Source organism: Fimicolochytrium jonesii (genome assembly GCF_025526975.1).
Source record: "Fimicolochytrium jonesii strain JEL569 chromosome Unknown EV422scaffold_24, whole genome shotgun sequence".
Taxonomy (NCBI): Eukaryota; Fungi; Chytridiomycota; class Chytridiomycetes; order Spizellomycetales; family Powellomycetaceae; genus Fimicolochytrium; species Fimicolochytrium jonesii.
Genome location: NW_026515691.1, coordinates 352000 through 372164, shown reverse-complemented (window position 1 = coordinate 372164; position 20165 = coordinate 352000). Strand labels below are relative to the sequence as shown.

Here is a 20165-nt window from a genome sequence, read left to right as displayed (position 1 = left end):
ACCCAGTTTTTTTTTTTCCTTCAAGTTGTCCTTCCTGCAAAAGGTATATCCCTGCGCATTTCTGTAAAATCGGCCTCAGTGCCCGACCAATGGCAGGCGGTGGGCGATCCCGTTTTGCCTGTGTGACCGGGCGACGTCTTGCGAGTCTGCGACGGCGACGAAGACGCAAAATTGCATAGGGAGATTCCATGATTTTACGGTGTTGTATGTGTCACGTGATATTAGAGGCTGGTGATTTAACTACCGCGAGCAAGCCTTGCACCGAGTTCTCGTCTTCGCCCCCAGAGCTCTGTAAGCTTTGGATCCGGGAATGGGACGGTGATCCCAGGTGCGGGTCGGTACCGAATGTACGGCATCCTGTCATTCAATGATCGACACTTCTTTTTCCTGGATGGCTACAGTATACGACGGTAGTGAAAATAGATAGTTGGCGCCCTCCTGCAAACTAAACTGCAGCCGAGCCGGTCTCTCCTTATTATCGCGCATATAACCTTCCAGTTTACTTCCATTCATTGGTCCTGCGGTGATGGGTGGTGGCTGTTCGTCGTCTGCCTCGCAACGTCTCGATTTCGTGGGTGATGTTTTTGTGCCGCTGCTAGCGATCACTTAACGTTTTGACAGGCCAAACTACATCATGAACACGAGCCGCACGAGTAGTATTACCTGCCGCCCAAGTCTGCTGAACGAGTCTGCTTTTGGCACCCACATACTGTATATATATGCCAGCCTTAAGTGTCCTGTCTCAGGGCCCATCAGCATAAAACAAAGAAACGCTTCCTCTACGCGAATAGAGTCCGTTAACACCGGATATGCAGCACTTGGTTTCATTGACTCGATAGGTGAGAATCACTCGTAGTCGCGCGCCAAACGAGAAGCGAGCGCGAATGATCTCTCGGGCGCGGCCATCGCGGATCTTGCGGACGTTGATGTCGGCGGAATTCATTCGGGCGTGGGGCCGTGTTTTTGACGCAACCGAGACAGGCACAGCAGCCGCGGTCTGCACCGCCGTCTGAAAGCGGATTACAGCGTGTTCCGGGCCCCCACCACGAGGAGGGGTGTCGATAGCGGGTCGGACGTCTTGTCCGGTGGACAGAGGGTCCGCACCAGGTCCCAGGAGGCCCGCGACTGGGCTTCACCGTCCGAGTATGGCCTGGTGACGCTGATGGCTCCATGCTTGATGGAAGTTTCGGGGATTCGTTGCCCGACATCCTTGCGCGAATCGCCGTTGTCCAGATGTCGATGCGCTCTATTTGGGGTCGCGACTCGGCTGTTGATGAGGAGGGAGTGAAAGGATCTCAGATGATTTGCAAACTCCGGGGATTGTGTTTCTACAGGAGAGGGTATTTGCTTCGTAAAGGGGACTCCAGATGTGAAGCTCTGGCCGGAGTATGCGTGGGGATGAGAGAGCCACAGAGTGGCAACAGCGTCGGCGTTCATCAGCGCTCATTCATCGTCCATTCCCCCCCCATCAACACCATGTCCGTCCCGCCACCGCCGCTAAACATCACGAACGGCGAAATCTCCATCCGATGCCCGTCCGTCCGATGGCGTCGGTGATGGCCCTCTTCGTGCCACCCTCCGTCCTATTCTCACACAAGTATTTCACCACCAGGAGATGGCCTCTTGCAGCCGCCACGTCCAAGGCCATTGTAGTGAATCCTCCTCGCTCGCCGTCGTCGTCTTCGCAGTTCTGGTGAAACCACTTTACGAATCCGATGAACCCCTGAGAAGCGGCGCAGTCTAGCGGACATTTTGTTGTTAGTTGCTGTTGGACACCGACGAACATTGTACTTCAGGGCCCAACGAAGCCGGTGGACGTTGTCTGAGTTTCATCGCCAGCGGAGAGTGAGGTGGAGTTTTGTCTCGTTTGACTTGTTTGCGAAGATTGCTGTTTACTGGGGGGCTTGGGGGGGGGGAGGCTCTTGCATCGGACGTGCGGAAGGGGGCTCATCAGCGCGAGATTCGCGATCGCGACGACCGCCGCTTCCTGGTGTTTTGCATGTGGGCGTGCGCAAGTGACGTAGGCTGAATGAAGGCGCCATAAAAAGAACCACTGCGAGAACACCGCATAAGGGCCTCTCCAGAAACACCCCCCCCCCCCCCCCCCCCCCCCCAAAACGGAACCCATTCCAACCCTCTCCAACCCTCTCAACAGCTACGACGGCACTTCCGTCAACGCAATGGCTGCCGACGCCGAGAGGTAACTTGTTCACGTGGTTTTCCGCACTTCCAGCCCGTTCCCCTCGCGCACCCCATGATACTCATCGCACTTCCTCTCAAAGCCAGATAGCCGCCCTCCAGCGGGAGCTCCAGGTCACCAGGGAAGAGCTGCAGGCTTCAAAGGATATCTTTGAGGAGTATCAGAGGGAGTCAAAGGAACTGGAGGCGGAGCTGGAGAAGGAACTTCAGGACTTCCAATATGCTACCGATAAAGTTATCAAGGAGAATGGTGAAATTAAGGTAGGGCCCTGAGCGATAGCGAGGGGATGCTTGAGGTTGGGCCGGAGGCCGAGGAACGCTGGAGGGCTCCGAGCGGAAGCAAGGAGAAGGCGAGCGAAAGCGAGCTGCACTGGGCCGTAGGCAGGAATTGCTTGAGGGGTCCGAGTGGAAGCGATAGCGAGCACAACTGGGCCGTTGGCCCAGGATTGCGGATCATAAACCAGCACAACATCCTTGTCGCGAGCGGAGCGAGCAGGGTACAGTCTGTTCATGGTTGGTTGAGAGTTGATGGTTTATGGCCGACGGCTGATGGCAGCCAACTACGGCATCCGTCGCTCCGCTCTTTGCTTCATCCCACCGATAATAGCGAAGAAAACTTGACTCACTCCATCCTCATTCCCTCGTTCCTAGGCCCAATTCGCAGCCTACAAATCCGAAACCACCACCCGCCTCTCCACCCTCCAATCCGAACTCGACTCCCTCCGCCAATCCGACCACGCCCACCGCAAACGCATCACGGAGCTCGAAATCGCAAACACCGAAGGCGTCGACGGGCACAGGATCTCAGAGGCTGTCGCTGACGAGTGGAAGTTGAAGTACCAGGCGATGCAGGATCACGTACTGGCGTTGGAGGAGGAGCTGGCCGGGAAGAGTGATTTGGAGATGGAGGTGTTGAGGTTGCAGGATGAGGTTAGAGACGCGAAACTGGAATTGTCGCTGCATAACCGCGAGCACGCGAAAATAGCGAGGTTATCTGGCGCGGACGATGCTGATCTCGCGCATATGATCCAACGCTCAAAAGTAAGTCCCACCTTCCCAACGGCCTCAATTCCTCCTCCCAACAATCTTTCGCTCTCCATCCAGGCCCTCCAAGAAAGCCTCCACGACACTCGCAAGATCCTCCGCATGGGTTTCGCCGACCTTACCCCCTCCCCAACCTCCACCCCGCCCCACTTCTTCCCTTCCTTCTCGGTCCCCCCCATCACCACCACCACAATAACAACACCCCGCTCCCCAACAAGCCCCACCACCCTCCTCCCTGCCGCCGCAGGGCCCGTCCCCGCCCAAATCGCCCTCCCAAACCAAATCGCCCTCCCAAACCCAACACAGACCATATCAGAGATCGATAAAACCCAAGACCGCGCCGCTCTCGCCTCTCCAACACATGACGATACGACACTCCTGACACCAGCGGCAGCCGGCGCGGCCCCGGGTAATATCGTAGCGGACCCGAATGTACGGGATATACAGGAGGTGGATAAGGCGCAGGACCGGAAGGCGATGGTTGCTGCGGGGTTGAACCCCAATGTGGAGATGGGGAAGGTGGTGGGCGGGGAAGTGGGGGAGGGCCCGGAGGGCCCGGAGGGAAGACCGGAGATTGTTGTTAGTGATGTTGAGGGGGATGAGTAGAAGGGCAGGGAACTGCTGCAAGAGGGTTTTCTGGCGACCGAATTCCTATTCTTCACACCCAGGCGTTGCTTCCATAGCGGACCGCCAGCGGGGCCGCCCAGGAGTGTACATATTTTTCCGAAACTTGAAATTCCACATATCTGCTACCCAAAACGACTTCACGGAATAGTCAGTCCTCACAGATCGCAGAAGGCTAACCTGTTGAGGCCTGACTCGGACGTATGAAGTTCGTGACATTATTCGCGAGACGCGAAGGCAAGTTGTTGTGATAACCGGCGAGCGTCCGGGTTCCACACAACCAGCTTCCGTCACCTCCGACCAGAATCCCATCCCCTCAAACAACTGCAGTCACCAAAACAATGGACTCATCCGCCGCCTTCACCTCCGCCTCAACCTACCTCACCACCCACTCCAACCCCACCCTGCCCACCCCCACCCTCCTCAGCCTCTACGCCCTCTACAAAACCGCTACCATCGGAGCATGCAACACCCCTCGACCGGGCCTGCTGGATTTTACGGGGAGGGCTAAAGTAAGACTGTGACTGTGTTATTGCGTTTCAAGGATGGGTTTTGATGGCGTTTTTTTTCTGTAGTGGGATGCGTGGAAGAAGTTGGAGGGGATGGGAAGGGAGGAGGCGATGAGGGGGTATGTGGAGATTGTGGGGCGGGAGACGGGGTGGAGGGGTGACAGGGGTAGTCGGTCGGCGACCGAGGTCCGTGGTTCATTCACGCGAGAAAGTAAGGGGACTGTCTGGGGGAGCGTCATCCCTAACCCCACGTTTGATATCAGTAGACATCGCCAGCGACTCCCGAAGTCTCGTCGTCGAAAGGCTCGGTGTTTGTAAGCACGATGCAGAACGATCGTGAGGACGTTGAGTAGGTGTCCCGCAGAAGTCCGTCTCACATCCCCGCCCCACCCCGCCCCTTACCTACCCCTGCCTCTCACACATAGTGACACCCACAAAACCATCTTCCACCATACCGAAGAAGGCGCCCTCTCCTCCGTTCGCGGCCTGCTCGCCACTACCCCCTCCCTCGCCGCCTCCCAGGACTCAAACGGGATGACACCCCTACATTGGGCGGCTGACCGCGGGCACGTCGAGATCGTGCGGGTGTTGTTGGAGAATGATGCGACAGCTGTGAATGGGAGGGATGCGGAGGGGCTGACTGCTTTGCATTATGGTAGGTTTTGGGGTGGGGGTTGAAGGTATTTGAGGTTAATTGCTGATTGTGAGGACTTTTAATAGCGGTATTGACGGAAAACACGGAAATTATCCACCTCCTTCTTGGGGCGGGCGCTGACCCGCGGGTGCAGGATAATGCGGGGCGGACGGCGTGGGATGATATGGGGGAGGAGGTGCGCGAGGGTGTGACGGGGATGTTTGGGAAGACTGGGACTAACACATGAGGGGGGGATTATCGACGAAAAAGTGTATGACTCCGGTCGAGGCATGTTGAAACATTGGAAAGAGCGACAGGCGTGGGATCTCGGGGTGTTGGACGTGCAGTGGGGAAGAGGGGCGAGGGGACCTAGGAGCGTGGGGCGTGGAAAGGAACCAGGGCAATCGTCCCGCCATCATCGCCGCCCCGCCGCCCCCGCGTACACCACAGAGTGCATGTTCCTTCCCACCCCCGAATCAACTCGGACTCTGCGGTGCGTGAAGTGACAATTCTACCCCATTACAAAACTGAAAACTCGGGGACCGCTCACACAAGCGGTAGAAAGCGGATAGTTCGGCATCTACGACCCGTACTTCATTTTTCCGTTTCCCGCAACCCGACCGCAGCGGCAGAACCCCCGAGAAAGTGCGTTTAAGGGTGGAGGGAAATGAATAGGAAGGGTTCCGGCTGGATTTGGTAGACGTGTAGATATTAGACATTCCGTCGTTTATGCGGTGTGGTTCCGCGCTGTCCTTTACGGGAGGACCCTATGCGGCGTATGTGTTGATCTTGGCAATACATATGCTTGGCGGCCATATATACTGTACAAGAGGAGTGCGTTCAACTGCTGTGGGAGTGGGAGTGGCCTCGCACAGAGTGGGCTCCTTTCCTCCTTCCAACGCGTCAGTTGCGCGTCCACGTTGCCCTTTTTCCCGCTGCCAGAATCCCACCATCCACCCCAACCCCTTTCCCCCCCTGCTGCATCCATCATCCATGCTCCTCATCGGGTCACTCTTCATATGCGAGCTTGCCAAACCACGCCGCTGAGGCAATATCTTTCGCGTTGGCGGCCACTTTCATGTATACCGTCCGCCCGTTGCAGATATCCAGCCAGTAGAGCCAGTGTTGGGCATCATCCACGGCCTCAGACGAAAACGGGTGGAAAGTAACCTACAGCCCAATCGTCTCGCACGCAGCAGGCTGGTGGGGAGATACAGAGAGAGTCGTTTACAGCATCCTAGGCAAAAAGACCCACACCCCGCGGCGGGCTGCGTCGTAAGGTCATCATCATCCCAAGATGCTTTCCACCGAGGTGACACCCGCCATTGACGACAGGGCAGCGGACGCTCAACCGCCCACGAAGGAGAAGGACTCCCCAAAAAGCAACACCAGCAGCCGCAACAGCCCCCGACTCCTCAACCCCGCCGCCCCACCCTATGAACCGCTTGCCACCTCGCTATCACACACCGCTCACCCCTACCTCCCCCAAACCGTCGCTACAGCCGAGGGCGGCTACATCCCAAACACCTATTACCACTGGCCCTCCCCCGCACCACCCATCGCCCCACCCGCCGAAGCCACCGCCTACCACTACCCGCCCCCGGGCCCTCCCACCCATCAACAGTTCTCGGAACTCACAATCGCCTCCCTGCCCCGTGCGCGCGGCAATGGACCCGCTGCGACCAAGATTAAGGATCCGGCGGCGTTGGCGGCGTTGGCGAGACCGGTGAGACCAAATGTGGGGGTTAGGGGACGACTGGTGAAGTTGAGGGCGAATTTTTATAAATTGGGGTTTGAGGATATTCGGATTCATCATTATGGTAGGTTTTTTGCGAGGAGAGGGATGGGTGGCGGGCTGTGGGGGTGGATGGAGGAGAGTGGCATGGCATGGCGGGGAGGAATAATGGCTCTTCTTTGTTGAGCCCATCGAAGCCCTTCACGATGTATCATCTCTGACCCAGTTTCGCCTCTCCACCCCCCGTTTTCTCAGACGTCGAAGTCCACCCCAACGACATGGCGCAAATCAACCGCAAAGTAATGGAAGTGTGGAAACGCACGCCTCGCTCCCCACAGCTCGCCGCCATCGCCGCGACTGCCGTATACGACGGGCGCAAGAACCTCTTCATGCCACAGAACTTCCCACTGGCGAATAATGTCACTGTGCGTGGGAAGACGAGGCCAGAGGAGACGTTTGTGGTGGAGCTGCCCGAGGAGGAGGTTGTGGAGAGTATGGGATGTCATCCGAAGAATAGGTGAGCTGTGGGAAGACGTTCGTCTTGGCTTGTAAAACACGTACTATCACCACATTTCCCAATGCTAAGGCATCTTTTCTCTCAGAGGGCCCCAAAAGTACAAACTCCGCCTTCGCAAAGTCGCCGAAATCCAAATGTCGCGTCTGCACGCCTTCCTCTCCGGCGCGACCCCGGACTTCCCGCGCGAGACCGTCATGGTCCTCGAAGTCATGCTGCGGCACCGCCCGACGCTGCTCCTCGAGGCAGGCAGCACGGGCGGCGGGTTCTATACCTCCGACGGCGCGATTGATATTAGGGGAGGGATTGCGGTGCATCCGGGGTGGTTTCAGAGTATTCGGGCGACGAAGGGACAGTTGTTGTTGAATCTGGATGTTTCGAGTACTACGTTTTATCAGACTGGTAAGATGGGTCGGGGATCGCGCTTTTCGCCTATTCTAGACGCTAGGCCGCCAGCCCGGCACATCTGTTTCATGATGAGGGAGCTAACAACCCCGCATCACCTCCCCACCCACAGGCCCCCTCCTGACAGTCGTCTCCCACTTCTTCCAACGCGACCACATCACCCACGTCTCCCTCTCCTCTCCCCGGGACCACACCCGCCTCGACAAATTCCTGCGGGACCTCTCCATCGAAATCACTTACCGCACCACCGGCCGCCGGCGCTACAAAATCAAAGCCCTGACCCCCAAATCCGCCCTCCTCACCTACATTACCACCACCAACACCCTCACCAACACCACGGCCTACGTCTCTGTCGAACAGTACTTTCGGGAACATTATAATATTAGATTGTGTTACCCGCAGCTGCCGTGTGTGGCCACCGGCGCGAATTTGGATATTATTATTCCGATGGAGCTTTGTGTTGTGAGGCCGAATCAGAGACATACGGCAAGGTTGAATGAGCGGCAGGCGGCGGAGATGGTGAGGGTGACCGCGCTGCTGCCGAAACAGAGGTCGTATCGGATCGAGCAGGGGAAGAGGTGCGGTTTGCCATTTTCCTATTTCAAATTATAACGCGCGCGCCGTTCAGGATTTTTGTGCTTACGATTTTTCTCCTTTCGAAAGAATAATGCACAACGACATCCCCCACCTCGAAGCCTGGGGCGTGACCCTCAAACCGCACATGATGGAGATCCCCGGACGTATCCTCCCGCCGCCGTCGCTGTCGTTCCAGCCCAACGAGGACCCCGCGCAGGAGGGGACCGAGGAGACGGTGACGGAGGTGCCGGACATGGGGAATTGGAAGATTGAGGGGGGGTTGAAGTTTGCGAGGGGGGCCAGTTTACGGTTTTGGTAGGTTTGGGGGGTTTCTTTGGGTCGGGTTGGAAAGCAACGTGCAATGAGGGATTTGGAATTGACAACGACACATTTTCATTAGGTCAATAGCAGTCTTCGGCGACCAACGCGAGATCCCCGTCGCGACCATCCAATCCTTCGTCCTCCTGCTCATCGACGCCATGGAGAAAAAGGGCATGACCGTGCACAACACGCGGCCGGAGATTGTGTATGGCCCTGCAAGGAGTGAGGTGGGCGCTACGCTCCATTTGGCGGCTGATCGCGCGTTGATGGATGTTGGAGAGGGAGAAGGGATGATTAGGCCGAGTGAGGTGCAGTTGGTGATTTGCGTTATTAGTCACAAACATACGGTATGTGAAAAGTGCCGCAGGGCGAGAGAAGGGAGATGCAACGTTTCGCTCACACCTCTTCACGGTGTGTTCAAACAGATCTACAGCGACATCAAGCGCATCTCGGAGACCGAAATGGGCCTGATGACCCAATGCGCCATGTCGCGTCAAGTCATGAAACTCGACCAGGGCTACATCGGCAACCTCCTCCTCAAACTCAACGCCAAGCTCGGGGGTGTCAACGTCTTCCTCGATCCCTTACGTCAACTCCGCTGTCTCAACGGGCCCAGTACCCCTTGCCACGACACCGGCAAAGGCACGGCAACCAAAGAACACCTCCACACATCCTACCCCAACCACCAAACCTTCCTCCCCACCATGATCTTCGGCGCCGACGTCACCCACCCACCCCCCGGCACCGTCGAAGGCCGCTCCATCGCCGCCGTCGTCAGCAGCATCGACTCCAAATTCTGCGAGTACCGCGCCTCGATCCGGATCCAAGGCTCACGGCAAGAAATCATCACCGACCTGTACTCAATGACACACGAGCTCCTCGACCTCTTCCACGAGCGCAACGGCACATACCCCAAAAAAATCATCTTTTATCGCGATGGCGTTTCCGAGGGACAGTTTACGGAGGTTGCTGTGCAGGAGATTCAGAGCTTGAAGAAGGCCGTGAGGGATAAGGGGTGTGAGGGGTGTGGGGTGACCTTTCTTGTGGTGAATAAGAGGCATCATGTTAGGGTGTTTCCGGTTGTGCCGCCCGGGGGGGACCGCGGGGCGGAGGCGGCGAGGGGACGGCCGGTGTGTGATCGGAAGGGGAATGTGGTGCCGGGGACTGTCGTTGATTCCGGTATGTGACATGAAAAGTCCTTACGCCTCCGCAAACCTGAGATCCAACGACCCACGTATTTTTTTTTCCTAGATATATGCCACCCAACAGAATTCGACTTCTACCTGACCTCGCACGCTGGGTTACAAGGCACGTCCAAACCGGCACACTACCACGTGCTGTACGACGAGAACCGGTTCACCGCGGACGATATGCAGGAGCTCACTTACCGGCTGTGCTATCTATACGCCAGGAGGTAAGGGAAAAGAGAGTACCCCTGTGTTCGTACCCCACCCCCCCTCGCTCCAATCTCCCCCAACCCACCAACATCCCCCCGCCCACCCGCAGTTCACGCTCCGTCAGCATCGTCCCGCCCGCGTACTACGCACACCTCGTCGCAGCACGCGCCCGCTGCCACGCGGCGTCGGCCGCACACAACAGCCGCCCGGCGGGGCCGTTTGAACATGACGCGGATGCCGCCGGCGCTGCCGCGCGCGGGAAGAAGAGGGTCGGCGTCATGCAGATTGCGCGTGTTTCGGAGGAGTTGCAGAAGAAGATGTATTTCACGTAGCGATCGGTCGGGTTCGAGATGTGCGTGTGGCTGTCGACGTTGTGGTTGGAGGGACACTTTCTTTGGGAGTCGGAGTTTGATGCTGCTCTTGGATCTGGACATATACCCCCCGCCCCCTGTTATACCCTCTTCTTTCCCCGCCCCCACGGCTGATGTGTTGTTTACCGGACGTTTTTTGATGCCTTGGTAGCGTTAATGATTTTGGTCGGGATAGTTTGTATTGATTGTTTTTGTGAAAGATTTTATTTGCTTTGAATGTTATGAGAAATGCGACGAGATTACAGCTCAATGGGTTGCAGCTGACCATGGGAAGATAACAAGGCTTGGTGGAGTAGGCATCGTTCGAAACATAGGCCAACCGCCATGCACAAGATGGTATTGGATTCAAAAGACGGACAACCTTTCAATCCGATCTATTCCCACCACCACTCTTCTTATCCGGCGGCACCGGCCACTGGGCACCATGTATAGTCGACGGCCTTCGGGTTTTCGTAACGCGCACACTCCCACCCTTCGTGCCCTGCGATGTCCTTACCGCTCTCTTCCTCGGCGATCGGCCAGACGTCGGTGATGTGGATGGATCGGAGGAGGATGCGCGGCTGCGGGTGACTGCGGGTGGGGAGAGATGCGAAGCGGTAGGGGATGGTTTGTAGTCGTCGTCGTCGGATGTGACCTCAACGATGCGGGGGTTCGGTTTGCGGTGGGAGGTGGCGGCGGCGAGGGAGCGCGATAGCCGTCTGCCTGGGAGTGTGATAGCGCTTTGTCCCTATTTGAAGAGGCAATGATGAGAATAGATTCAGCGATACATGTACCGCAATATTGTCCCGGCGGTCCACATACGGTTAGCAAAGCCTCGACCACGGCGTTCCGCAACATTGCGAAGGCTGTTTCCCCAGATTTCACAAACCACCGCGCGGTGGCTTTCTGCGCTCTCGTCAACGCATTGTCGATGTTGGGTTCATGGCGCGTTAATGTCGGTTGAAGGATGTGCTTGTAGATGAGCGTTGAACCCTATGTAAGATCAGAGCCGTTTAGCCTGGTCGCATAGCAACAGGATACACGATGGCTTGTTTACATTTGTCCATGGAAGCACCAGCAAGATTATGATCATAAGCTTCAACTCAAAGTAAAGTGGGACCCTAAAGACCACGTTTCATGAGAGTGTGCGACCGATGGAGCAGGTATATCAGATGCCGGAGACTGCTTACCAGAATAACAGCGTATCTCCGATGTTCTCAAAAACGGTAAATGCGCTGATGACCATCCTAAAATGGATGTGAAAGTCGAGCATACAGAAAGTGTCCGTCAGGAAAGCTTGTCTAGCGACACGAAAGCCACTTATGACGGACGAAACCGTCGGCGGAAAGGGTGATATACACACCAATGTATCAACCACCAGTCCAAAGCCTCCTCATTCCTTTCTTTCACCGCCTACACAAGCACGCATTGAAGACTTGATCAACTTGGGAAGTCCTCATCCACGCCATCTTCGCAATCGCAGTCGGGCCAAGAAGCACACCTTATAGGAGTAGTACGCAGGACATACGTAACCAATAAAGCTCCTGTTTGCGTAACTGGGATGAGAACGAGTCGGGACACATTCAAAACAACAGGACCAACCCTACCCAAAAATCCTTGCTAGGGTGTACGTCCAAGTCATGGTTGGGTGGGTAGTTTCAAGGTTGCTCGCAGGGATTGTCTGTGACGCTGTTGTTTTTGCAGCGTCATAGGCACAGGCTCACATGCTGCCTCCAAGCAGTACCTATCACCCTATCTAGTAGTGTATTATGACCTGGGGGCTTGCGATGTCCTTCTTGTGGTTTGGCTCGGCTTTTGGCTCTTTGGCTGACGTGGGAACAAACGCAAATGCACATCTCATCTTTCGTCACATTTTGGACTGACGTTGACTTTGCTCGACGGCGAGAACATTCGTGGACCGCAGACCCATCACCAACAACCCTCTGTTCAGCAATGACCGAGGCATCCACTCCCGCTAACGGCCCTCTCCCCTCCCGACGCTTCCAGATAAGGTTATCGACGACGTCTTTCGTTAACTTCCCGTTCATCTCGCCATCTTTTACAGGAGAGAACAAACTCTGTAAATGGGAAAACCTCCGGTCGCTGAATTTACCCATCCGATGAGCCTCGTGCGCATTGGAAATTCTGCGCTTGCTGAGCACTTACAAGATCGAGGGATACAGCGTGAACAGTATGTGCTCCGCGGCAGCAAAGGGGCGTTTGGATGTGGTATAATTCTTTCCTGAGCACCCAAAGGAACATAACGTAATCGGATGGCCCCCCCGGACGCTCTCGGAGCGGGCCCTGTACTGCTTTTCGGTGCGCACAGTGAATTTTTCGCAGATCTTTACCAACACCATCGTTATCCATGAGCGCGCGGCTGTGAGCGTGTGGCGGCGGATCTGATCGAGGTAGGTCGGTAGCACAGGGAAAAGCAGTTTTTTTGCACTCTCCAATACCTGTCAGGAATGTCGCCGAGATCGCGATGGGATGACTATCGGTCTCCACATATCTTGTTTATGAAGGTCTTCGTCCGCGGTCCGGGACTATGCATGCGATAGTGATGCGTCCAATAGAACCATTTGTTTGTTTGTGGTCGCTCCGGTTCTGGGGTCGTTGCGGTCCATGACTGGGATGGTGAGTATGTGCTTTACAAAGAGTGCATGGACTCACTTCGTCTCCTTCGTAAGCGATCGTCGTGTCCGCCTCTCCGACGTATGCCTCATCCCTTGCATCTAGTACTGCTGAATTCTCGGCTCCCTTCGTCCCCGCGCAGCCTTCACATCGTAGCCGAATCCCTCATGCCTTTCGCTTAGCGCGATTACCGGCTCGGAAGGGAGGGTCGGTCCACTTTTCCAGGTCTTGCGGGCGAATGTTATGACCCACGGTCCCCATCATTTGCCCACCCCCTTCCTGAAGCCAGACCAGCGTGTCCAGTATATGTCCTGACGAGGACGCGCTAGTGGTAGAGGTAATCGCAAACTCGCGCTTTGGCTTGGGTGGTTCACGGTTGTTGTGATGGAATTGTTCATCCCAGATGCCGTCAACGACCAGCTTAACGTGGCATGTGTCGAAAAGGAGTTCGAGAAGGTCAAGGCCGAATCTGGCGAGGCGGTCTCAGTGGGCGACAACAACCTCCTTGACAAGGCCCTTGATCCATCGGACGACCAGACGCTGAAGACCGGGGCGCTTGAAACGCACTCCTGAACCGATATCTTTGACACCTGTCCGTCCGGGATACTTTTGAGTAAGGTGTGTCAATCATCTTCTGAGCATTCGCCTCAGAAGTAGCTACAGTCGAGATCGCACGAGCAAGAACACCACCGGCGATAGGCGCATTATCAGCGACACGCTTTAAGGCGGGGCTTTGAGCAAGAGGGCTAGCAGGAGCGAATGCTTGAAGGGCAGCGAGTGTAGCAGCTGCAAGAACTCCAAACTTGCCCTCATCATAGGGAATTTTCCCGGCCTTGTAGTATCGAGCGTTAATGGAACCATCCCAGCGATTGGCCCGGAGATGAGTGATGATCTTCTCAAGCTCTTCATAATGGCCATTGAAGCGAATCTTGATGTTAGGGATAGCCATTGCGAGGTCTGTTGCCCCTTGATAGACTGCCTTGAACGCCGCAACTCCGGAAGGGGCACTATTCCAACGCTTGGACAAGGCACCGGCAATGTTCGTCTCCTTCTTGCTTGTGCGAAGATATTCGGCAGATCTCCTTCTTGCTTGTGCGAAGATACTCGGCAATATATGTATTTAACTCGACCTTCGTCTTTTCCACGACTGTGCTGAAGAACGCGTCTGGCGTCAACGGTAGAGCCAAATCACTTCCGGCTTGGACGGAGCGCGGGGCTTGCACAGGCACAGCACCGTGCGTACCCGTGGGAAAACCGTGAGAGCGGATGAGTTCGTGTCCATCGGATTGCTGGGAACCGCTGTGCTGCGAGCCTTCGTGCTGAGCTTCACCACCTTGAGCTCCGCCGGCAGAGTTCATCGTATCCGGGTCGGCCTGGGACGGCGGCACTTGCTGTGATAACGTCGGAGGTGGTCTGCCTCGGGAATCCAAACGAGAGACTCTTCACTTCCTCTCGCCACCACGTAATTCCGGTTGGCTGCCCACTCCCTTTTCACCCAGCATCATAACCGATTCCGTGAGTCCATATCATGAGCCGAGAACCTGCTCGCAAATCGAGCGGGATTAAGTCCTCCCGGGGGCGAGCGAACGGCCAGGAAGCATTGAAACATGGAAGAGCGCGCTCCATACCTCAATGCCTCCTGGTCGCTTACCCCGCGTCGTTCTCGAAAAGCGAATGAGGCTGTGTCCCGATCAGCCTCAAAATCTTCCCTGTCACATGAACTGGACTGCCACGAAAGTTCTTGTGCGAGCAGTATATGGAACGCTGCCTTGCCCACCATCTTGCCCTGGGTACAGGGCGGCTATTCGAACTCGTGCATGCCCTACAAACTTTTTTCGTTCCTATCGTTGCGAGGGTACTCGCGGATTCGGCGTTTCAATCCCCGCGAGACGCTCTGCTCACCCATTTCACCGGCTTTGGCCTCTGGAACGTGCGAAGCTTCCTTGGTTCTTCCTATCATTGCGTCCCACGTCCGTGCAAGCAAAAATCGTTGGAAGATTGCGAATGTTGCCCACGCCGTTTCGCCGGTTCCAGTCCGCGGTAGGACAGGCAACAATCGCCTGCTCCTCATCATCCACAAAGACTTCAAGCGGACGATTCGGATCCGGGGAAGCCCGGTCGGCGGTCGCGCGTTCTTGTATTTACGCAATGTACGCTTACGTCTTCGTTCGCGCCGCGTCCCATTGTTACGGGGCGAAGGCAGTCAGGTGCGCAACACTGGTGTTTCAGAGGCCCTTCACAGGTTCTAACATGTGCCCGAGCCGCATTCCGGTAGTCCACCCATCAGTGCCGCATACGAGGGATCCGCAGCGCTCTCGTCGAGACCATCCGAGCTCGGTCTCACTATGTACCAGTGTCCTTGGGTATTCCTATGGGTCGGTAATGTCATGCTTCCATACCGCGCAACCTGTGTCTGGCTCGGTCGCCGCATTGACGGCGTTAATGATGACAGCTTCAGCGGTGATCTCGGCTTTAGCGGTCTCCCGGGTGGGTTCCGTGAACGAGATGTTGCCCATGCGGTCTACGAGATATGAGGAAAATATCGCACACAGACACCGAGTGTCGACCGACTTGCATCGTCTTCCCACCTCTCCAAGAAACATCCTCAGAGGCGTCGGGCCTCCATTGCCGCCCCGAGGTGAGTTATAGTGTACTGTATATGCGCAGGAACGACGGATGTTCGGACGTCTCTCCCACCCCGTTTTTCGAGGCAGGTCTCGATGCCATGACGTCAACGGCTTCTCTCTCCTCGTTCCCCGTGCGGATTGACTGAGACGCGTCAGGGTGAGCGATGGCCCGCGTGTCTGTCGCCCCTGTTCCCCCATAAGCATTGTTGTGCTTTCACTTCGTCGTCATGCGGGGCTTGGCTTCCATGTGGGGTGAACCTCATTCCTGCCCTGCCTTCTTGGAAGACTCGTCGCATATAAACGCATATAAAAGGAGGCGGCCCCGAAATCGTCTCTCGCACACCCCTCAACTGCAAAAACGAGCCAAACATCGCATAAACCAAACCAACCCAACTCACACCCCACCAAAACACCCACACACAAAACACCCGCCGCAAAAATGGTCTCATTCTCCGGCCGCCAATTCATCGACTACCTCGTCGCTTTCTTCCTGCCGCCCCTAGGCGTCTTCTTCAAGCGGGGAATCTCGGCCGATTTCTTCATTAACATCGGGCTTACGCTCTTGGGTTACATTCCTGGTGGGTAGACTCGGATAAACGGGATTGGCGAATGTAATATTGATTTCTTTCGCGTTTTTTCTAGGAATCGCACATGCGGCATATATCATTCACACACACAAGCCCGGTGTTGTGTTGCAGTAGATTGTGTATGTAGAGAGGATGCATGCGGGAAACTCTGAGCCCTAAGTCTCACCCATACCGACGCATCACTCAGCTCCCAAGCATGAACGAACCCATTTTGGAATTTTGTACCATAACTATCCCCAATTAATACATATACCCGCTGTTCGACTCTCGAGGTTTCCAAAATCTTCAATTCTGTCTTCCCATACGTTGGAATTTGTAGATGGAGATTTTAGTTTGAGAATGAATTGGAAGGTGCTGCCGCCGGGCCGTTCCTTGGAAGTGACCGGAGGGATCCGACGAGTCTTTGACATTTGTAGATACTACGTGGCGCGTGTCTGGGCGGCCCGTTCTGCCGAATGTGGGAAATCCATGATGTGGCGCCGTGACTGTTGGGATGAGGAAGGGAAGGCGCCCCCACATGCCAAAGGGGCCTTGGCAACCCTCTGTGCAATGTATGAATACATGTGCAGTCTAAGTGGCGAGCACCTGCAGCCATACATAACTACGTCCAAAAACTGTGGAGATATCGTCCAGTCGACGCCAACAAACTGCCGGTCCGACGAGACTGGAGTTCGAGCACATAGTAGATCCTCTGGACCGCAAAGAGTGTGGATATACTTCACCCTCGACAATACGAAGCCTCCGACAAACGCAATATCAGGGAATAAACGAAGGGGATGATTCAGACACCATCCCCACGCTCCTCCCTCCCGACAGAGCAGTCCGCTTCCGTCGGGGGTGGGCAGCATCGGAAGCGGCAGTCACTCGCATGCGGTAGGTGTCACAAATGCCAGCCGTTATGCAGTTCGGTACTGACTGCTTTATGTCCCTCCCTTTTCAGACGGATGCCGATCCAAAAAACGCCGCTGCGACGGCCTCAAACCCACCTGCACGCAATGCCAGCGCGCCCGCAGCACTAACGGCGAAAAGGCGCCATGTACCTACAAAACGGCCACCATGAAACGGACCGTTGTTCGATCACAAAACAAAACCACCACCGCGACGCCGGCGACGGCGCTAATGTCGGATAGCAGCGGGGAGTCGGAGATTGGTTACAGCGCGATGATGGAGGTGGATAGCCGCCCGTTTGAGAGGGACGCGCCGTTGCCGACTGGGCAGGTGGGGTTCTTTAGTGTGGAAAAAGATTTGAATGACCTTCTGGGGGTTGGTGGGGTTGGAGGTGCGGGAACAGAGGTCCGGACGCACGCAACACCACCAGCATCGACGTTGAATGGACAAAAAGACGACGCCCAGCTCCGCATCCTCTTCGGCGACATAACCGACCGCGACTCCCCCGAACTGCTGTCGTTATTTCCCAACGGATCACCAGACAGCATCCACACCCAGTCCGATCGCGTCTCCCCCGTCTCCGCCTCGTTACCCGACTCGTACTTCTCACTGGACGGCGTGGACGGCCCGCTGGCGGCGTTGAAGGGTAGCTTTGACAGCCTGGAGTCGTCGGTGGATACGGCGGCGCGAACTATGAGCTTTGATAGCATGGAGTCGGCGGTGGAACTGGACACGGCGGCGCGGAGTCTGGATCCAGCGGCGGCTGCGTTACCGGTGTTTGCCGGGGCGGGTGCGCTGATGACGCAGACGCAGATGATGCCGTCGATGGATTCGTTCAACGCGTCTCGGTTTCCTACGTTTGACAATTCCCGGATCTTTGAGCTGGGGTTCAATTCAGGTACGTATTTGCTCCCTGACCCCATGCAATCATCCCGCTAACTCTGCTCTCTCCGTCCCACAGACACCCTAATCTTCGACCCAGCAACCTTCCAAACTCTCAACATGGACCTCAGCTTCACCTCCCTCATGATGTCATCCGCCCTCCCCTCCCCATCCCCCCCGCTACCAGACCTGGAAACGCATCTCCGCGACACGGGCTACGTGTTCGGCCTTGTGGTCCAGCGCGGGTTCGAGAGTCAGGCGGACCGCGTGGACCCGGATATTGTGAGCGTGATGTGTGCGTCTGGCGCGCAGTTTTCGGTGCATCCGGAGCTGGAGAGGGTTTATGGGAGTAGGCATAGGGCAGTTAAGCATTTTGCGGAGCGGTTAGTTCTCGGGACGGTGCAGGGATTTTTTTGGTTGTGATGGAGTCGCATGTATTGACATTTCTCCCTCTTAATGTTGCAGGGCAGAACGCGGCCTCTCCAGCCGCGTCTACTACGGCCCCGCGAAAGTGCAATGCATGCTCAACCTCGGCGGCATATTCTTCCAACTCGGCGACGGGCCCAAAGCCTGCAAGTGGATCCGCGAAGCCGTCATCGTCTCCGAAGGCTACTACCGCTTCTTGGTCCCGGACCGGCACCAGGTGCCCGGCAACGACACGTCCTCCGCACAGCGACCCGTGTGGGAGATCCTCACCGCCTGCCGCACCGAAAGGTGCACGGAATCGGAACGCAATGTGTATTGGGAGACCTTGGTTATGTGCTTCATGTACGACACGTACGGGATGCTGGCGTCCAAGTGCATGCCGTTCATGGATGAGGGTAATCTCACGCTGCTGATGTACGATAAGCGGCCGTGGGAGAACAGAGGGCAGTATAAGGCCCGCATCGCGGTCGAGCAGCAGCGCGCACAGATGATGTATGGGCAGCTCAACACGTCTCTGAGCGCCTTCACCGTCGCGGACACCGCCGGCCGCGTCGAACGATTAATCCAAGAGACGATGTTCAACAGAAGCGGCGGGCTGGCACTCATCGCGCAAGGCTTGATGCTGCTGCGGACAGTGTACCGCCTTGTCCGCAGGGCCCCGGAACCCAAACCCGACCCGGACGACGACGACACCGACCCCGCCTCACCCTGGACCGCACCCGCTACCGCCGTGTTTGGCGCGTACAAGGTGAACCCTACCCCCGACCTCCTCCACGAAACACTCATCAACTGGTGGAGCAGCTTACCCCCGCAGTACCGCGCTTTCGACAACCTCACCATGTTTCTCAGCGGATCAGTCCCCCCAGCGCCTAACGCGCCGTGGACAGAATCCCTGTACTCGGTGGAATGCACAACCACCTTCCTCCTCTGCCTCTCCGTCCTGCACAACTACCCGCCAACAGCGCACTTCTCCTCCACCCACCGCATCACACTCCGCAAACCCTCTTCAACCCCCCAAAACTACCCAGCCCAAGAATGCCGCGTAGACTCCCGCACCCTCCTCACAATCTCCCGCCGCGCCTTCGCCTACACCCTCCGCTCCCTCCACTCCCCACTCATCCCATCCCCCTTATCCGTCCCTCCCACCCACGCAACCGACATCTCCAAAATCCCCTTCACACCCTCCCACCCCGTCATCTCCCCCGCCATCGCGCTGTTCCCGCTCATGGGCACCGCCGCCTTACAAATCCTCCTCCCGGATCTCTGCGCGACAACCGCGACACCGGATCTGGTGAGAGAGGCGATCGGAGATGCCGCCGGTGTGTTTCTGCCGGTGTTGGATAACACTGGCAGGCATTTTCCGGTGGATGCGCATTATGCGGAGATGATTCGGATGACTGTTAAGGGGATCGTGGAAGCGGGGCAGGCGGTGGGCGGGTTGGATCGGTGGGGGAGTTATAGGGGCGCGCCTGGGATGCCGAGTGTGGAGGGGGAGGGGGAGGGGCCGTGGGGAGGGTGTGCTGGTAATTTGGGGGTTTGAGTATGGTTGGTAGGGACATTTTATAACCTGGTTCTTTTTTTCGCTCTCCCCCCGCCCCCTCCCCTCCCTTTTGGTGTTGTAGGCTGCGAGTTGACTCTTCAGTGCGAAAGTTGACATGTTTTCCCTTCTCAACCCGAACCATCCCCCAACCTTTTTCTTTGTTTCATCCCGCCTGATGTACTGTATACATGTCTCCAATATCCCAGACAGACGGGACCGCGTACGTTTCGTTCCTTTGAAGGATGGTTTTTCGTCCGTTCTTTTCAATATGGA

General features: G+C 56.4%; 8 protein-coding genes across 8 annotated transcripts; 6 read left to right on the top strand and 2 right to left on the bottom strand.

Moving 5' to 3' along the window:
• Positions 1-466: 466 nt before the first annotated feature.
• EV422DRAFT_203304 (uncharacterized protein) lies at positions 467-1868 on the bottom strand. The gene is made up of 3 exons (XM_053065310.1): positions 1594-1868; positions 664-1267; positions 467-592 (listed from the first exon to the last, which is right to left on the bottom strand). Exons 1-2 carry the CDS (start codon positions 1784-1786, stop codon positions 825-827), a joined length of 636 nt encoding a protein of 211 aa, XP_052922995.1. The 5' UTR covers positions 1787-1868; the 3' UTR covers positions 467-592; positions 664-824.
• A 218-nt stretch (positions 1869-2086) lies between these two features.
• Positions 2087-4029, top strand: EV422DRAFT_203127 (uncharacterized protein). The gene is made up of 5 exons (XM_053065307.1): positions 2087-2200; positions 2283-2460; positions 2851-3240; positions 3304-3693; positions 3787-4029. Exons 1-5 carry the CDS (start codon positions 2181-2183, stop codon positions 3847-3849), a joined length of 1041 nt encoding a protein of 346 aa, XP_052922994.1. The 5' UTR covers positions 2087-2180; the 3' UTR covers positions 3850-4029.
• EV422DRAFT_203151 (acyl-CoA-binding protein) lies at positions 4019-5177 on the top strand. The gene is made up of 4 exons (XM_053065308.1): positions 4019-4379; positions 4443-4562; positions 4643-4725; positions 4802-5177. The coding sequence occupies exons 1-4, from the start codon at positions 4209-4211 to the stop codon at positions 5052-5054; spliced, it is 627 nt and encodes a 208-aa protein (XP_052922993.1). The 5' UTR covers positions 4019-4208; the 3' UTR covers positions 5055-5177.
• Positions 5178-5868: 691 nt separating this feature from the next.
• Positions 5869-10536, top strand: EV422DRAFT_539698 (Piwi domain-containing protein). Its single transcript, XM_053071084.1, has 9 exons — positions 5869-6830; positions 7001-7262; positions 7348-7661; positions 7777-8242; positions 8328-8555; positions 8641-8908; positions 8987-9740; positions 9813-9975; positions 10068-10536. Exons 1-9 carry the CDS (start codon positions 6308-6310, stop codon positions 10288-10290), a joined length of 3201 nt encoding a protein of 1066 aa, XP_052922992.1. The 5' UTR covers positions 5869-6307; the 3' UTR covers positions 10291-10536.
• EV422DRAFT_539695 (TB2/DP1, HVA22 family-domain-containing protein) lies at positions 10537-12163 on the bottom strand. The gene is made up of 7 exons (XM_053071083.1): positions 11916-12163; positions 11810-11852; positions 11672-11721; positions 11499-11555; positions 11366-11429; positions 11131-11301; positions 10537-11056 (listed from the first exon to the last, which is right to left on the bottom strand). Exons 1-7 carry the CDS (start codon positions 11948-11950, stop codon positions 10694-10696), a joined length of 783 nt encoding a protein of 260 aa, XP_052922991.1. The 5' UTR covers positions 11951-12163; the 3' UTR covers positions 10537-10693.
• A 2070-nt stretch (positions 12164-14233) lies between these two features.
• EV422DRAFT_203070 (uncharacterized protein) lies at positions 14234-15531 on the top strand. Its single transcript, XM_053065306.1, has 2 exons — positions 14234-15149; positions 15218-15531. The coding sequence occupies exons 1-2, from the start codon at positions 14575-14577 to the stop codon at positions 15474-15476; spliced, it is 834 nt and encodes a 277-aa protein (XP_052922990.1). The 5' UTR covers positions 14234-14574; the 3' UTR covers positions 15477-15531.
• A 235-nt stretch (positions 15532-15766) lies between these two features.
• On the top strand, positions 15767-16430 carry EV422DRAFT_539689 (uncharacterized protein). Its single transcript, XM_053071082.1, has 2 exons — positions 15767-16147; positions 16212-16430. Exons 1-2 carry the CDS (start codon positions 16009-16011, stop codon positions 16268-16270), a joined length of 198 nt encoding a protein of 65 aa, XP_052922989.1. The 5' UTR covers positions 15767-16008; the 3' UTR covers positions 16271-16430.
• Positions 16431-16842: 412 nt separating this feature from the next.
• Positions 16843-20147, top strand: EV422DRAFT_202907 (uncharacterized protein). Its single transcript, XM_053065304.1, has 4 exons — positions 16843-17029; positions 17097-17942; positions 18006-18309; positions 18392-20147. The coding sequence occupies exons 1-4, from the start codon at positions 16933-16935 to the stop codon at positions 19890-19892; spliced, it is 2748 nt and encodes a 915-aa protein (XP_052922988.1). The 5' UTR covers positions 16843-16932; the 3' UTR covers positions 19893-20147.
• Positions 20148-20165: the final 18 nt, after the last annotated feature.

Bases quoted from the DNA above. Each gene is read 5' to 3' on its own strand.
- EV422DRAFT_203304 (XM_053065310.1), bottom strand. From the start codon at position 1,786: ATGTTCGTCGGTGTCCAACAGCAACTAACAACAAAATGTCCGCTAGAC. The intron at 1,268-1,593 runs GTGAGAATAGGA...CCTCATCAACAG, and splicing joins CCTGGTGGTGAAATACTTGT to CCGAGTCGCGACCCCAAATA.
- EV422DRAFT_203127 (XM_053065307.1), top strand. From the start codon at position 2,181: ATGGCTGCCGACGCCGAGAG. The intron at 2,201-2,282 runs GTAACTTGTTCA...TTCCTCTCAAAG, and splicing joins ATGGCTGCCGACGCCGAGAG to CCAGATAGCCGCCCTCCAGC. The intron at 2,461-2,850 runs GTAGGGCCCTGA...CCTCGTTCCTAG, and splicing joins AGGAGAATGGTGAAATTAAG to GCCCAATTCGCAGCCTACAA.
- EV422DRAFT_203151 (XM_053065308.1), top strand. From the start codon at position 4,209: ATGGACTCATCCGCCGCCTTCACCTCCGCCTCAACCTACCTCACCACC. The intron at 4,563-4,642 runs GTCCGTGGTTCA...TGATATCAGTAG, and splicing joins GTAGTCGGTCGGCGACCGAG to ACATCGCCAGCGACTCCCGA. The intron at 4,726-4,801 runs GTAGGTGTCCCG...TCTCACACATAG, and splicing joins AACGATCGTGAGGACGTTGA to TGACACCCACAAAACCATCT.
- EV422DRAFT_539698 (XM_053071084.1), top strand. From the start codon at position 6,308: ATGCTTTCCACCGAGGTGACACCCGCCATTGACGACAGGGCAGCGGAC. The intron at 8,909-8,986 runs GTATGTGAAAAG...GTGTTCAAACAG, and splicing joins TTATTAGTCACAAACATACG to ATCTACAGCGACATCAAGCG. The intron at 9,976-10,067 runs GTAAGGGAAAAG...GCCCACCCGCAG, and splicing joins TGCTATCTATACGCCAGGAG to TTCACGCTCCGTCAGCATCG.
- EV422DRAFT_539695 (XM_053071083.1), bottom strand. From the start codon at position 11,950: ATGACTTGGACGTACACCCTAGCAAGGATTTTTGG. The intron at 11,853-11,915 runs GTAGGGTTGGTC...TTACGCAAACAG, and splicing joins ACCCTAGCAAGGATTTTTGG to GAGCTTTATTGGTTACGTAT. The intron at 11,556-11,671 runs GTGTGTATATCA...CATCCATTTTAG, and splicing joins GACTGGTGGTTGATACATTG to GATGGTCATCAGCGCATTTA.
- EV422DRAFT_203070 (XM_053065306.1), top strand. From the start codon at position 14,575: ATGCCTCCTGGTCGCTTACCCCGCGTCGTTCTCGAAAAGCGAATGAGG. The intron at 15,150-15,217 runs GTGCGCAACACT...GCATTCCGGTAG, and splicing joins TACGGGGCGAAGGCAGTCAG to TCCACCCATCAGTGCCGCAT.
- EV422DRAFT_539689 (XM_053071082.1), top strand. From the start codon at position 16,009: ATGGTCTCATTCTCCGGCCGCCAATTCATCGACTACCTCGTCGCTTTC. The intron at 16,148-16,211 runs GTGGGTAGACTC...CGTTTTTTCTAG, and splicing joins GCTCTTGGGTTACATTCCTG to GAATCGCACATGCGGCATAT.
- EV422DRAFT_202907 (XM_053065304.1), top strand. From the start codon at position 16,933: ATGATTCAGACACCATCCCCACGCTCCTCCCTCCCGACAGAGCAGTCC. The intron at 17,030-17,096 runs GTAGGTGTCACA...CTCCCTTTTCAG, and splicing joins GCGGCAGTCACTCGCATGCG to ACGGATGCCGATCCAAAAAA. The intron at 17,943-18,005 runs GTACGTATTTGC...TCCGTCCCACAG, and splicing joins TGAGCTGGGGTTCAATTCAG to ACACCCTAATCTTCGACCCA.